Below are 17,436 nucleotides of genomic sequence, written 5' to 3'. Positions count from 1 at the left end.
TCTTGCTTAGTAGTCGTAAGGAATAGTTTCCAGTACAGTTGCACCAGACGATGTTTGTAAGCACTGAAGGAAAGTCCTGTGTCCATGCATATCAGTTGCTCAGCTCCTAGTTCCCAGTTATCCCAAGTGTTTCCATCTGGGCCCAAAAAATTTGTCTCCTTTCCCATCTCCTTCGTTATGCTTCAACAATATCTTCAAGCTAATTTTTCCAGGCCAGCATATGAGAAGACTTGTGTTTGTTTCAGGGTGCACAACGCAACATCTTTTAACTCTTGAGAAGAATAGTGAACTCAGAGCAGTTCTCAAAGATTCACTGACTACATGAGGCCTTGTTAGCACATTTGGTCCTTCCTCTGATCTGTGTCTTATTGCACCTGAACAAGAGAAAACAGTACTAGTGCCAGCTCACACATTAGTGTTCATAACTAACAAGCATCATTTGCTCTCTACGCACATCTCATATTCAGGCTATTGGCTCACTGTTTCAGTCTCTAGTATCTTTTCTGTATGCTATCCAATTTTTATGCATGCATTTTAATTTGTGGCTTACAGACTTGGACCTTCTAATGACTCACCAGTGATTTGTGCAGAGGCAGTCACCTAATCAAGTCCAAATGGCACTGTGCAGAACTTCATGAGTTTGTCGTAGCTGAGTAGGTTGGCAATAGTACAGACTAGGCAAGTACAAGAAATTTTAATGCATGTTAGAGAAAATAAATGCAGCTAACCAGACTAGTTGTGATGAGTTGCACTCGTGAAGTGCTCAGATACTAAAATAATGGACTGGTTAATTATCTTAGAAAGGAGTATGATAAACTCATAGAGTTATTGACCTGGCTCTGTAGCATGTGTAATGTTTGCATACAGTAAATGTTAAAAAACCTGATACTTAACTTTCTCAACTATGACCTATGCATAATAATCCGGTAAACTTTAACTAGATAAGAAATTTAACTTGCCTGTGTTGTTCACTATGAGATCATTCAGGATTAAAGAAAAGATTGTAGTAATACTATTGTAGCCATTGTTACCTAAAGACAGAAACAATTCAAGACTGATAGAAGATAGTATGTGTACATATATTTGATGAAACAAATCAAATAAAGCATATTTGATTAGGCAAACTGCTGGACTGTGGAAAAAACCAAAGTTTGGAGGGTCAAAAAGGCTTTTCACATCTGAAAAGCAGTAGCCCTCATGAAAAAAATTACCTTGGAACAACCTTTGATAACTCAAATAGAGAGGGAAGGGAATAGAGTGTTAAAGAGCCTGTCTTCTCTGAGAAGCAGAAAGGTAGGTAGTATGTTTTCTCTTTAACATGGAAGAGGCTAACTAGAGGTTAGAGTGCAAATATCTGTTGAGAATATTCTGATTTTCACTTTCATTGTTTATTATATTCATTTATTATTGTCTCTTCAGAGCCTCATATACAAAAAGTATAGGTGTCCTATTAGTAGTTGCCTTGGAAGCCTTGGTCTGCAAAGCATTTAATCACAGGAGATGAATAACTCCACTGCCTAAAGCTACTTCTAAAGGGTACAGAATTAAAAAAAAAAAAATAAATCACTGTTGCCTTTAAACACAAGTTATCTAGAAGAAGAATGAAGAAAATGTCCTTCAGTTTTTTCTCCTTGAGCAGTTTATCCAACCTCAATGCAGCAGAGAGGGTCCGAACAGAGGACATGGCAGTAGCTCCAGGGAGCGGTTTAGGCTGCTTTGCTCTGCTTTGAAGTTTTTGGCTTGCCTTTGTTTTTTTCTGAATGTTGTATGGGGAGAAATTTAGAGTGCAGGGAGTTCAGACTGAGTTATTGATTTGTGCAGATATTTAAGCCATGGGCATTGGCACCTCTGCCCTATTATGATTTATGTGTTTCAAGCTTATGTTTGCCAGATACCTAAAATGCCCTTTTGCATTCATCATACCAGTGAACCAAAACAGAGTGCTCAAAGGCATACAAACCCCGGTGGACCTTATGGCTTGATTTGGAAGAACTTCTGCTAGTTTAGCTAGTAAAGATTTTTGGTAGGGTTTTTCCTACATTTTAAAATTGGACTTGAATTTGTTTTCTGAGTTTGCTTTTGAAACCCCATAAAAAGTCACCAATTTAGTCTGCAGAAATTAGGCTAGATAAATTCTGTACAAAGCAACAAAGCACCTGCAGACTTTTCCATAGCGATGGCACTCATTTCAGTCTCTCTACTCAATCTAGCTGTCAATTTTTATGAAATTTTCAGGAAGCCAATATACCTGAGGTCACAACCCTTGTATCAGATTTGGTTACAATTGACTAATGGGTTCAAAAGCTGTTGTGGGACAACCTGACAGATGGATAGACATGGCATTCCCCTAAGGTGCATTTCTGTTGAAAATCAGGCTAAACTTGCTGATTATTTTTTTCCAGCAGCAACCAAGAAGTATTTATTTTTTTTGATCCATTCCTGTACCAAACAAGATCTATATTCATTCTTTCAAACTTTTTCAGACCTGGGGTGTATGATTCTGATTATATATTATAACTGAAGGTTTAAAGTTTATTTTAGAGCTGCAAATTATTATAGATTTATTTATGTACAGCTTACGAATAGCATGGAACAGATTACTGAGAGGCAGCTTCCAAGAGAACAAAGGAAAATAAGCATACAGCGCTCTTTCGAAATGTGAGTTATGTGATTGTGCAGCAAATCACATCTTCCTTCTGGTTTTTAAGGGTGAAAATGTGGCTTCTTGAGCCTCCCACAACACTGTTCCCCTTTTGAGATAGTTTGGGGTACTATTCGTGTAAGAGAACAGTGAAGGAGTTGCCTGCACAAAGAGACTACAGTTTTATTCACCTTTAAGCATACAAAGGCAGAATTTTTTCCCTCTCCTAACCAGTCTGTGTAACATCTAATGGAATATATATTCTGATCACCACATATGTCAGTATCTTTCACTAAGGAATTACTGAAAAAGATTATCATTGTCCAGTGGAGCATGTTGTCACTGTTATGTTACCAATGCAGTCTGGAATGGGATCTCCACAGTTTTATGGCAAGGATGAATAAACTTTCTCAGTTTAAGAGAAAACTTTTGGATGTATTTGGTGGGCCGCACACTAATAATGCATCTGTCTTGTTTCCCCAGTCTCCATTCCACAGGGCTCTCTATCACTCTTGCACAATTTTCTGCATGATGTTGTGCTATTTAAAGCCCAGCCATTTCACAGTGCGTATTATTATTCAGGCCAGCACCTCACACTGCTAGGTGTTTCTCTAGTCCACCGTACTGCACAGCACTGTTCTGCTTAGCATATCCCATTCCCCGACTATAAAAATTATTTCTCATTCTTAGTACCACAACACTGCCAAGCACTCCCCTGTAAATGGCATGTCCATGCTGAATGGTTTATCCCTGACTCTGCTTTCACATCCAGTTTCATTTAGATGGGGAAGGAGAGTCCATGGCTTTCTCCTATTTTAACTCTTGGTTAGTAGAAGAATGTAGCCCTATGAGACATTTAGATTCTTCTGCTGCTGTCATTTCAGGGCAATTTATTGGCACAATTATTATGCCTTAATAGTAAGTCAACTACTAATTAATTTGGAGTTGTGTTTGCATTGACAAAGCATACACAAGTATCTTTAAGCTTTCATTCTTTTGTTTAAAAAGTGAAATATATGGGAAACTTTCTCTGATGTTTACTTAACCTCAAGGCCTTTTAAAAAATTCCACCTTTGATCATTAATCTTTACTGGGCTAATATTTCTATGAAATACAGTTTTATGTATTTTTTTCAAAGTTTTATTTCAGGCAGTTATCTTTGCAAGATAATCATGTGAAGTATAGAACTGATTTTTTTCTGGGTCATCATTCCCTTTAAGTGTGGACATTTTTGAGCTTACAAAGCATTCTAAATTGGTCAGTTTAGAATGAAGGGGTTTGCAAATTTTTTTTCATAGTTTGGCATCTTGGGGCAAATGTTATATGTGCTTTATTTAGTTTTATCACTGTTCTGATCATAAGTCCCAGATTTTACTGTGAACCTCCTTTTACTGTTAGCATACATATACCATTTTTTCCCATTAGTGTCTACGTCCATTAGTTCTAGGTCTTTCACATGATTACATGTAAATCTTACATTAAGTATGTTATTCATTGGTGCATGTGTTCTCTCTGAGTGTGGGACTGAGTCAAATACTTTCATGTAGTCAATCCAAACTATGTTAGACTCCTTGTTAATTAACATTCCTGATAGGTTTTTCAAGCAGAAAATCCTCTGTTCCTCTCTTTTTTTTTTTCTTGTTAACATCCTTCTGCCATCCAGCCAGTGAAATATCAGGGGTTACCATCAGGTGATACAGTCAGTATTAGCGGTTCCCAAGTGACTTGGGAGGATGGAAACTTTTGAAGGCTCTTGCCTTTCTTTCATTTCTTAGGAGTTACAGTTTTGCTTTCAGGGTTTTCCTGTTAGTATTTGGCAATCTTTTACTCCCATCACTGTCCTTGATGTCCATGTGGCCTTTATCAGTTTTGTCTGTACTATAATTCCGCAAGAACATTCTGGTTTAAGCCTGTAAAGCTCTCAAACACCAAAGGTCTGGCTGTAGTTAGACCATATAGGCACTGCTTAATTGCAAAGAAGAAAAGAATGCCTGTTTAAATTATTGTTCATTAGCTTCTTGGATAAGGAAGTTGCTCTGATTTTAGCTTTGCAGTAGTAAATGATGCCATGTGCCTAGATAGGTCTTTTGACAAGAGGCACAAAGTTGTAGAAAAGACAGCTTTTCCTCTGATCCACTAAGCAAACTAGAGTCTAGTTTGCACATTAGACTAATTTTGATCTTCTTTCTAATTGCAGTTGTCTCTGAGATTCTCCTCTCTGTGCATCTTACAGTGATTACAAACCTATCTCAAAACCAACCATTACCCTTGAGTCCTCAGCCATTTTGCCTCTAGCTCCCTCATTTACTTAATTGGCTCATGCAAGATGTTTAACTTGCAGCCAATGAGACAGGCAGCTCCTCTGTACACACTGTGTATTTCATTTCCAATCAGTGCTCATCAAAACCAGGCAGCAAAAGCTTGCTTCCCCCCTGCCTCGTTTGGTTTTGTGCTAGCTATTATTTATGATTTTATCCTTACATAGAGTCATAGAATCGTGGAATCATTTCGCTTGGAAAAGACTTTTAAGATCATTGAGACCAACCATTAACCTAGCACTGCCAAGTCCATATGACTAGGATGGAGAGGGTTGTTATTGTCACAATGTGTTAGTGTTTCCTAATTTCTGCCAGTCATCTCTGTCATGTATTAAGCTCAGACCACTTTTCTCACTTTCTGTGCAATTTATTTTCCACTTTTTGTCAAAGAAACGGTATTACGAGGCTTCCTTTATTCTAAAATTACTTAGCCATAATCAGCTCTCAATTACCTTTTGCCATTCTGTTCTGGTGTAGGTTGTCTGTGCTGTAAGTGTAGAGACAGTCTGGGATAAACAGTGTTATTGATCAATTCTAATACAGTGCTGCTCCAAGCACAGCATGGAACTAGAAGTAATAGTCCCAGTTGTTACTGTGTGGGACTAGCTTCTATAGATGCTAGGGAAGCTAGAAGCTAGTTCCAGCCAGACCTACACTGATTGCTTGTCAGTACAGCTTAGTTGCCTCTGCAGTAAATTTCAGTACGCGCTGAAGTTTTCTGGGCCCATCTCAAGTCTGGCATGGAGGAATCAAGCTGGAGTGATAAGTGCTGAGGTAAGCACTACAAGAGCCACACAGTTATTGATGCTTAGGGTTGCACAAGAGCTTACATTTGGACACAGTGCTAAAGCCAGACTGTTTGTGTAATAGCAAACCATAATTTGTAAGCCTCCTTGGCAACTGGTATTCTGGAAGGTGCAATGCAAAGGCTGAGATGACTGGCAGGACGAGTGCTTATCCAGAACTGATAAATTCTGGGTAAATACTTTTGCTCTGTGTTTTTAAATGTATTCCACATTTCCCATACTGTTAAGGCTTACTCATTATTTGCAGTGTTCAGTATCCCAGGTAGAAGAGGACTGACTATGACGAGAAACAACAGAAGTCCAAACCAGTGAGCCGTATGTGTAATCATCTCTGAAACAGATCTAGAGACTCCCATCTCTGCAGTCGGCACAAAATAACAATTGTCATTAGTACTTGGTATACCAGTATCAGGCAGTGCTTGTCTGCCATGACCTATAAATGTCAAAAGTGGCCTGTGTAATATACAGATGGTGGGTATGCAAATCAAATGCAAATCAAGCAGCTGCTCTAGCACAGAGTAGTATTTATTAGGTAGAAATGCATCATCAGGTGTCAATAATAGGTGTCTGGAAGGACTTTCAGGACTAGCATTGAAGGACTAGAAAAGACGTAGGTACAGAGCAGTGGTTGTGCAAGGGGCATGAGAGTATTAAGTATGGATACTGGAGCTGGCAAGAAGTCACTGATACTACAAGGCAGTTGCATATTGGGCTACGTTGGGTTCTGTTACCTGTGAAACAGAGGGGGTGGATAGAGGAGCTAGAGCAAAGTCAATGTCTCTTGTATGGCTCCCATAGCGATGAAAAAAAAATATTTTTTTCTTTAAGCCAAATACCCCAGGTGCCATTAGTGTAATATCTTCAGATTACATGGAAAGATTCAGTCATCTTACAAGAGCAATATACATGTTGCTACACTCATATGGCATGTACACCTTTTGGGAAGTCCAGCTATGTCCCTCTACAAATACATCAATGCAAGGAAATTCGGAGCATACGTGCTGGCAAAAACAAGCAGTTACTGAAGATGTTAGTGGTTCCTAGACTTTCTTCTCTAAGGTTTAGATTCTGTAGATTGTAGTAAAAAAGTTGTGGCTTGTTTCAAACTGTGAGTCATTATTCTTGCTGAAACATACTGTGTTGGGTTTGCATGGCAAGGTTTTGGTAGCGGGGGCGGGGTGGGGTGTCTACACGGGTGGCTTCTGTGAGAAGCTGCTAGAAGCTTCCCGTGTCTGATGGAGCCAATGCCAGCTGGCTCCAAGACAGACCCGCTGCTGGCCAAGGCCAAGACAATCAGTGCCTCTATGATAACATATTTAAGAAGAAAAAAAACAGTTAGAGCCTTTGCAGCTGGAGAGAGGAGTGAGAAGATGTAATAAACTCTACAGACACCCAGGTCAGTGCAGAAGGAGGGGCAGGAGGTGCTCCAGGCACCGGAGCAAGATTCCCCTGCAGCCCGTGGTGAAGACCATGGTGAAGCAGGCTGTCCTCCTGCAGCCCATGGAGGAAGGATGAGGGGGTGTAGAGATTCCACGTGCAGCCCATGGGGGACCCCACGCCAGAGCAGGTGGAGGCACCTGAAGGAGGCTGTGACCCTGTGGGAAGCCCACGTTGGAGCAAGCTCCTGGCAGGACCTGTGGATCCATGGAGAGAGGAGCCCACGCCAGAGCAGGTTTGCTGGCAGGACTTGTGACCCTGTGGGGGACCCATGCTGGAGCAGTTTGCTCCTGAAGGTCTGCACCCCATGGAAGAGACCATGCTGGAGCAGTTTGTGAAGGACTGTAGCCTATGGGAGAGCTTCACATTGGAGAAGTTCATGAAGGACTGTCTCCCGTGAGAGGGACTCCATGTTGGAGCAGGGGAACGATGAGAGGAGTCCTCCCCCTGAGGATGAAGAAGCGGCAGAAACACCGTGTGATGAACTGACCGTAACCCCCATTCCCTGTCCCCCTGTGCCGCTGGGGGGGGAGGAGGTTGAAGCTGGGAGTGAAGTTGAGCCCGGGAAGATGGGAGGGGTGGGGGGAGGTGTTTTAAGATTTGGTTTTATTTCTCATTCCTCTACTCTGTTTTGCTTAGTAATAAATTAGATTAATTTCCTCTCTTAAGTTCAGTCTATTTTGCTTGTGATGATAATTAGTGAATGATCTCTCCCTGTCCTTATCTTGACCCACAAGCTTTTCGTTGTACTTTTTCTCCCCTGTCTAGTGAAGGAGGGGAGTGATAGAGCAGCTCTGGCGGGCACCTGGCCCCCAGCCAGGGTCAACCCACCACACATGCCCTTCACAAATTACCTTTCAACGGCAGAACAATCCACAGGTTATTTTTAGAGATTTTTGGTTTGTTTCGCCTTTCTTGGCAAAGTAACCAGGTATCTTGGTAACAAAGTTACAAATAAATTGTTAAAATTCATTTTAAAAGAAGAAATCTGATCATAGTATGGTTTTACTCAGCCTTTTTGGTTTTGTTATTTCCTTCTTTTAATGTCTCATATGATTTTTGTTCTTTCCCACAGAGTGCTTGTTGTGACATTTCTGTCTTATCACTATGTTTCATCATCGTGTTGAAAGTAACCTGTATTAAAAATTAAGAATATCACCAATGTGTACCAACTTCTTAAGCATTATTTAAAGTCACCTTCCTGCCAATTGGTTTATCCAAACCAGTTATGAGCTGAGCTGTGAAAAAATGTTTTCTTTTTCTTTTTCTTCCTGCAGATTGCAAATGATAACCTGCATACAGACAATGAGCATGAACTCAGAGGAGATAAAGAAAGCTATCTCTGTGCAGTGTGTCTGGATGTTTATTTCAATCCTTACATGTGCTATCCATGCCATCATATCTTTTGTGAACCTTGCTTAAGGATGCTTGCCAAAGACAATCCAGCCAGCACCCCATGTCCACTGTGTCGCACTACAATTGCCAGAGTCTTTTTCCAAACAGGTATAAAAATGAAAGTATTTACAATACAGAAAAATATTTGTAGCTTTCCTTTCTGTATTTCTGGACTGAATAAATATATAGTTAAAAGTATAGTAAACTCCTGCTAACCAAATACAGTCATAAAAATAAAGAGAGAAAGAGATAAAGGGAGAGAAGAAAGGGAGGGAGGGAGGGGAGAGGGAAGGGAAGGCAGAAAGGGGGAGAGAGAGAGTGAGAGAAGAAAGAGAAAGAGAAAAAAAAGAGAAAGAAAAGAAAGAGAAGAAAAAGAGAGAAAAGAAAAAGAGAAAGAGGAAAGAAAAGAAAATAAAATAGAAAGAGGAAAGAAAAGAAAATAGAGAAAGAGAAGAAAGAGAGAGAAAGAGAGAGAAAGAAAAGAAAGAGAAAGAAAAAGAAAGATGCAATGGACCACATTAAAAATGCATGCAGAGCAAAATTTGGTCATGTTAATCCACTGTGAGGTTTTCTTTGCATTTAACTCTTCCTAGGGCTATTCCATGCAGGCTTTCTTCAGTGGCAAGAAACTATTCTGGATGCAGATTTTAAAACTTTCTCTTTTTTGAAGTGAAGTTCTGGTATTTTGCATTTCTTTGGTTTCCTCTTGCTTAATAATCATCAACTCCAAACATAATAAACATTTCTCAAAATATCCTACTAGAAAAGCATTTTTAAAATTACTAACTTAATGACACAAAAAAATGCTCTTTTCTTGGTTTATGGGTTTAATTTAGCTACAAGTGAAAATAAAGGCTGGCAGAACTATCAAATCCTCCTAACTAATTCTGGCCCCTTACACTTTCATCTCTAGTGTTCCTGACTTTTAACAGTAGGAAGATATAGTGGATAAGGGGTGTTTGATGGCAGAGTGGGTACAGGGATAGAAGAGGGTAAGTAGTGCTGTAGATGAGATACCTGGAACAGCATGAGTCAGTGTTTTATGCTTAGAGCTTTAAAAGGTAAATTCAAGCACCATTGATGAAATTGCACTATGGTATCTGAAGCTAGGCCCTTTACAGCACTTAAAACTGTGCATAGACAGGTCACAAAGTAATGGAAATGACTCAGCCATGCAGGAGTGTTTGTTTATTTTTGCATGGTGCAGAGATCTTGCAGTGATCCTCTTTAAACTGGGAGAGTGCTGTGATGATGACAGGTTGGGGATGTAGATTAAAGTATAATTTCGCATTGATCGTCAGAGCTGCCCAGCTTCTTTTTCTGGTTGTGCACAGACTTTTCCTCTGCACAGGCACAACTTTGTATAATTTGAAGGCAGACCTGTTCAAGGAACTGACTGGGCTAAATAAGAACTCGTTTGGGTGGGAAGGAGGCATTTTTCAGACCAACTAATTGCCCCAGGATGGTTCACTGGGGAGCTGCTGGTGGCCAAAGGTAGGGACTGACTATGTTAGCACTGCAGCAGAGAAAGTGGATGGAAAGCTGCAGCCTGAGCACTCTTAGCACCCTGCCTGGCTGGTGTATAGAGATTTCAATCTGTTCTCATTTCATTTGCTTAATGTTTGATGCTCCTTTGGATTTGATGTACAGATGAAGTGTGTTTCACCAATAGAGAATTACTTTTAGTTGGTTTAGCACTATTTAAATTTTGAAAAAGCTGTTTAACAGATTTGCTGCAGTAAAATACTACTGGCAGGGCACAAAGAGAGAATATAGATGCTTGCTAAAATGTATTTGCAAAACTTTTCAACACATCTAAAGTACTGTCATTTAAGTGAAATATTACCAGGATTATTTGTAGCCTTTGAATACTTAATATACAATGTGTAAAAATAACTGATGGGAGGGAATGAAGAAGAGGGAGCTGGACTCTTCTCAGTGGTGCCCGCTGACAGGACAAGAGGCAGTGGACACAGACTGAAACACATGAAATCCCATCTGAACACAAGAAACATTTTTTCACTGTGAGAGTGGTCAAACAAGTTGCTCAGAGAGGCTGTGGAGTCTCTATCTGCAGAGACACTGAAAAACCCAACCAGATGTGGTTTTGGGCAACCTGCTGTAGCTCTCTCTGCTTGAGCACGTTGGGCTAGTTGATCTCAAAACATCCCTTACAACCTAACCCATTCTGTGTAAATATTAAAAAAGATATTTTTTTGAGGAAAAGGATTTGTGTGGCTAAAGTGTCATAAATAAAGAATCTACTTTATGTAGAGAGCCATAACAGTATATGAGATGTGGTTAGTATTAACAACTTCAGATGAGAGAAATCCATATTGCCTTATAGCAGCTGTTTATATTGCTATTCAGTATATAGCAATATATGCTTGACTTACAATATATTTGAAAACAGATACACAAAATTTACTTTGTTTTATTATACATATATTAAGAAAAATATTTTGTAATTTCCCAGTGCGTGACATACTGAGCAGCTTTTAAATCAACGAAGAAATATTGATGATGATATCATAAACACATTAATCAGCACATTAAGGAAGATTGATGGTGCCAGACCAATGTAAAGGGTAGTAAATTTTTTTTTTTCCTCAGGAGACTTATTAAGCCTTTTAAAAGTTAATGCTAAAGTCACTGCTGCTATAGGTTTGTGCAGCCACTAATCAAAGTTGCTTTACATATTTCTCTAGTACTATAGCTGGGATGTCTTACTTCCCTCAATAATTTATTCTGGATACTTTCTGCACCTTTCTTTTTGTATAGCCGCATTTTATTTTACAAAGATATCACTAAAGGAAAACATTTAAGGATATATTCAGAATTATAGAATCATAGAATGGTTTGGGTTGGAAGGAACTTCAAAGATCATCTAGTTCCAACCCCCCTGCCATGGGCAGGGACACCCTCCACTAGACCAGGTTGCCCAAAGCCCCATCCAGCCTGGCCTTGAACACTTCCAAGGAGGGGACATCCACAGCTTCTCTGGGCAACCTGTTCCAGTGCCTCACCACCCTCACAGTAAAAAATTTCTTCCTTATATCTAATCTAAATCGACCCTCCTTCAGATTAAAGCCATCACCCCATGTCCTATCGCTATACTCCCTGATAAACAGTCCCTCACCATCTTTCCTGTAGGCCCCTTTAGGTACTGGAAGGCTGCTCTAAGGTCTCCCTGGAGCCGTCTCTTCTCCAGGCTGAGCAACCCCAACTCTCTCAGCCTGTCTCCATAGAAGAGGTGCTCCAGCCCTCTCATCATCTTTGTGGTCCTCCTCTGCACTCAATCCAATAGCTCCGTGTCCTTCGTATGGTGGGGCCCCAGAGCTGGACGCAGTACTCCAGGTGGGGTCTCATGAGAGCAGAGTAGAGGGGCAGAATCCCCTCTCTCAAACTGCTGGCCACGCTTATTTTGATACAGTCCAGGATATGGTTGGCTTTCTGGGCTGCAAGCACACATTGCCAGGTCATGTTTAGTTTCTTGTCCACCAACATCCCCAAGTCCTTCTCCACAGGACTGCTCTCAATCCATTCTCTGCCCAACCTGTAGATATGCTTGGGATTGCCCCAACCCACGTGCAGGACCTTGCACTTGGCCTTGTTGAACTTCACGCAGTTCACACAGGCCCACCTCTCCAGCCTGTCAGGGTCCCTCTGGATGGCATCCCTTCCCTCCAGTGTGTCAACTGTACAACACAGCTTGGTGTCGTTCACTTTTTAGCTTGTACAGTTTTGCAAACTGAACATAACTGCAACAGAAGTTTACATGTAATGTCAAAAAAAGACAAAGGCTAACAATTTTCCACCAATTATGAAGAAAAAGAGTGCTTAACCCAGAGCCACAAAGCCACTTAACCCAGAGCCACAAGGACACTTCTCTTGCCTGTTGCCTTGATCGAGTGAGCCTTTTCCACTGATTCCCTTGAGAGTGAGTTCCAGTCCAGATAGGTTGCGCTGCTGGTGTCCGCTGTGGATTCCCATCTTTCTTAAAGGCTTTCTTAAAAGCCTTTCTCCCATCTGGACAAACTCACATCTGGTCTGATAATAGGATGCCCAGAATACACTTAAGACAACAGCTTTTGATCTGATTGCAGCAACCCACTTCCAAGTGTCTTTTAAACACCTCTCCTGTCAGGGGAAAGAGTGAGCCAGGGATTGGCTTCCACACTTCCATTCATATAAAGTTTCATTTCTGTTAGGCATTTCCAAGAAGGACCAGATCTGGCACTCATGTACAATAAATCCACCACTTTGGAGAGACAAAGATTCAGTCTAGTGGTTGTGCACGAGAGGTCCAGGCACATGGACAAGGGAAAGAATCACATACATACAGAAAGGCAGGTGGCCTGGCCAGCCTGAAGGGATCTTTTGCTAAAAGCCAAACCAAGCAACCTTCTGAAGGCCAGTAAGAGTTCTCACCACTGCCTTTTCTGTAAAACAGGAATTAGATGCCTCACCAGAGGCATTCAGTGTTTAAATTTGGACAATAAAGTTGAAAGAACTGAGTCGATTTTTATGGCCCGTAGAAGGAAACTAAAATATTCTCTGTAGATGTTGTGTGAGGCAAGCAGAGTCTCATCAGAGGCTATTTCTCTGAATCCAAATAGCACTTAATTCAAGTATGTTCAGAAGCATATAAAACTCTTATATAAAAATTAAAAACCACTAGTGAAAAATACACAGCTTGCTCCTTTTACATTTAGGAGAGAAAGTGGCCTCTTTCCCTTCACTAACAGAGGTTTATGGGTGCAGTAGCACTGTTCTAACATAATGAGAGGGATTTGGAAATTTCTGCACTCTGCATGTGTTGTGTGGCCTCATTCCACCTGTGTTCTGACACGGTAAAATACAGGATAATTTTTAGAATAAGACCAGTTTTTGTTGTTGGGTTGTTTTTTTTTTTTTTTTTTCTTAAAATCTGCTAATGCCTTTCTGTTATGTAGAAAAAGTTACTGCAACCAAAGGGCATTTGGAATTTTTTCTTCTTTCTGAAGCCTGGCTACAAAAAATGTAGCTTTCTCAAATTTACTAGAGAAAAAGATTTGATCCTCTCATAAAATACTTATTATTGAAAAAATACGTACAATTGCAATGACTCAGGTAAAGTAATAATACATAAGTCTTTTCAAAGATCTGTGAAGGGCCTGTTCTTTATTTTAAGGTACAGACAGAATTATGATAGCAGCTGCTGTTATTAGTATGTGTCTGGAGCCATGGTGGTTTGAAAGGCCAAAATACGGGGGTTTGAAGTTTTCCCTGTAGTTACCCTATTTTCCCTAATAGTTAACCTATTATATTGGCAACTCTGTCTGTTATCAGCAGACCACTTCTTTTCTGTGGTAGGAAAATATGGTTATTTTAAAAAAATTTTCCATTGTTGTCTTTGTACCGATAGGTTAGTTTTGACAGTTTTGAGTTGCAGTCCACAAAGATACTTCCTCAAATTATATCCCGAGAAGCTGATAATTTCTTGAGATTAATAAGTTATGTCAAGTCTTGCAATGTGTCATTAATCATTCCACAAATGTTTACTTAATTCTTGTTAATCCACAATGTCTAAAAAATCTCCAAGAAAATTTTCAGACTCTTCCCCAATCCTTGCATTACTGACTGTTACTGAGTGATGGTGTTAAACAAAAAACACTACCACACTCAGTTTGATAGATGTTATTTTCATTCATAGAGGACATCATAGTTTGGTAAGTTAAATAGCCTGTACTTCATTTTGCTAGAATTAGACATCATCTTTCCTAAATGTTTTTTTTTCAGAGGAACAGAATCAAAACAGCATGTTTAAGACTTGTTCTTGGGTTTATATGAATTTAAAACAATTTAAGAGATGTTACAATCAGAAAAAGGATTACACAGTAGATAAGGCATTTTTATAGTATAAACATATGCAAATTATTGGTATATTTACAGCACTAATGTATACATTCTTCCCATTAATTATTGTAGAACTGAACAACTCTACCAAATCTTTTTTCCCTACGGAATATTTGAAGTTAAAAGAAAATTTTCAAAAATCGAATTCTGCAAAATGGCCTCTGCCAAGCTGCAAGAAAGCCTTCAGAGTTTTTGAAGGTAAGTTTTTTAATATTTCCCTAAACTTCACTCAGTCTTGAGTATAATATTTGAAAATACATCTCTAGCTAATGCATGCCATAGGAAATCAGAGATGGATGATTATTAAAGTAGAGCTGAGTTACATTCTCCTGGGTGACTCATACACAGTGCTCTGAATCTAAACTACAAATTGTAAAAAGACTTTTCATTCATTCTTAAATCTTTAATTTTGTGCACATTACCATGATAATTGTGATAATTACTGTTTGGAAAAATTTGCGTCTGCATAGTGGAATAAAGAAAATTACTCTGGGAAAAATGTTACTAGTTCTGAGTGTGGTCAAGAAAGATCTGTCAAAAAAAATCAGAATCAGTCTCTTATGAAGGAAGCCATATAAAAAAGTTGGAATAATATCATATATATTATTCTGTATTGCCTGTTTTAGACATACAAAATGGAGTAAATGGTGTGGGTGTTTTAGCTTTGTTTTCTGCTTATTATATGAAGAAAGCTCAGTCCTCTCGTTACTACTTCAACACTTAAACATTTTCATGGTTATTAACTGGTTGTTAACTGAAAAACATGTAAGTTAGACCACTGAAATGTGGGATCCACTTTTTACCCATGTTTCCCCATTTTCAGTCTAAAAGCCTTTCTTCACCAGGCCTCATCTACATTCACTTATGTAGTTACTTTCTGTAGTGCTGAGTCTTCCTAGCAGATACATTTTTCCTGTTTGCAAGAACAATATAGATTACTTCTGAAAGTATGTGGAAAAAGTAAAACAGTACATCCTTTTATGAGTCTACCCAGGCCTTTCTACAGGTCAAATTTGATAAATTCTGGTCCTCCACTTATAAAGCTGTGTCATACCAGTTCATAATTTGATACTGAAAATAACAAGAAACGCTCCTAGCTATCAAAGGTAAGCAGACTTGAGAAGTTTGAAGGCTGGTAGATCATCTTTGGTATTACTCAGAGGGGAGGCTGTTAGCAGGAAAAACAAAGATGAGTATTTCTTTTCTGTAAGCGCAGTTAATGTAGTGTGGATGCTGATGCTGAGCTAATTGGTTTATTGTAATACATTACTTTGTGTATGTGACATAGTTCATGTATGTTCCATAGTGTCATATGAATTAGGTCTCACATCAATACAAAAAGCTACCATCCTGAGCTTTTTACAAAACACAGATAATTAAAAATAAAAGGAAGATCTGGAGAGGTCATACAGCTTCAGTGTTGTGCTGTCTGAAAATTGGGTGTGTTGTTCCACAAGGGTAATTCAGAAAAAAATAAAAAGTGAGAAACCTCAGCAGTGTAGCACTTTTGTGCTTTCATGCTGATGAAAATTACTCCAGAGTAGTTTTTCCTTATACTGCACTGTATTTTTTTCCAATTAAAATCAATAACAGAATTCCCATTTGTTTCATAAACCTGACTTATGGCATTGCTCTGTAAATGGTATGCTCTATTTGGTCAAGGATAGGTTAATGAGAAAATGGAAATGCTATTCAAGAATGAAAGCCAATCTTCTTTTACCATTCAAATGTTTAATATATGTGAAAGTTAACAAGCTAATTTTAAACACTCCTCTAAAATGTCTTCTGTTTTCTATGAGGTAAACAAAGATAATACATTAGTTATTGTTTTGAGTATTGGTAACTTTTTTAAAATGTAAATGCACAATATAAATAATATCTCAAATAATAGTTTCCTTAAGTAGTTTTAAAAATAAATAGTGTAGTTTTAATAAGATAGTTAATAGCAAATATGCTCAATTGGATCCTGTTATCATATATTTATAGTTTAATAACATCCTAAGTATAGCCTTTGCATGCCATTAAATTGTAGTTGCAGTCTATAAACACTGTACAGTCACAGAAAATTCACAAACTAATGGTAAGTCTCCAAAAATAACTTGGTACCAGAAATATGGACTAAAAGAAATGATAGAGATAATTTAAATTGAAAATACAATGTTTAATTTGACATGACTTTGGTGTAGTCAAGGGCAGAAATTAAAAAAAAAAACCCAGACTGAGAGTTAGTGCACTGGACCTAAAAGGGTTATTTCAAAAGTTTTTGCATAAATCTGAGGTAGAAATACATTGAAGAGACCAGAGATACAGGATAGAGTAGTCAAGGTAGTGATAGTAATGTTGTAAAAGGGTGCTGGCTGTATGCATATAGAGAATGATTGTAGGTGTGCCTGAAGATAAATACATAGCTAGGTGTTCAGAATGAGAGGGAGGGATTGTGAAATCTGTGAGTTACAGCCCTTGGTGACTATTTCAAGATACAATTATTGCTAGGCTAATAGGAAATTCCCTCCAACTGTTTTTATGCTAACGTTTTTATTTAAAATATGATGATTGAATTGCAAATGGGAAAGCCTATTTAGAAATAGAGTAATTCTTTTTATCTTTTTTTTCTAAAATACTTAATCTAGAAAACATTCCCCCAATGTTGCATACAATGAAATCTGTGCTAGTTCTTTACTGATTTCATCTGTTTAGTGACTTAATAAAAAGCTATTGTCTTCTGCATCAGTCCAGGATTGCCAGATACAGAGTTTTCAATGCCTGCTAATACCAGTGGACATTCCCACCACCTCAGTAAGTCACATCTGCCATGTTCTTTTATGTAATCATTCTCTGGAGAAAAGGATGTGCAATTTCTTACATATTTTTAAAAAAAGGTGTTGTGAAAGCTTTTAATAATACCTGTTGATACATTTGTTAATACATCTCTCTATCTTTA

At 38.7% G+C, this 17,436-nt stretch overlaps 1 protein-coding gene across 1 annotated transcript in view; it reads left to right on the top strand.

Annotated features, from left to right (window-relative positions):
- RNF180 (ring finger protein 180) overlaps positions 1 to 17,436 on the top strand; it is a 79,914-nt gene that overhangs the window by 45,561 nt on the left and 16,917 nt on the right. The window contains 2 exon segments of the mRNA XM_075740926.1: positions 8,480 to 8,705; positions 14,568 to 14,693. Coding sequence (XP_075597041.1) covers positions 8,480 to 8,705; positions 14,568 to 14,693 — 352 coding nt within the window.

The sequence above is a fragment of the Balearica regulorum genome, chromosome Z (genome assembly GCF_011004875.1).
Source record: "Balearica regulorum gibbericeps isolate bBalReg1 chromosome Z, bBalReg1.pri, whole genome shotgun sequence".
Classification (NCBI taxonomy): Eukaryota; Metazoa; Chordata; class Aves; order Gruiformes; family Gruidae; genus Balearica; species Balearica regulorum.
Note: the sequence above shows the minus strand (reverse complement) of the source record. Positions and strands in the feature narration are given on the sequence as shown.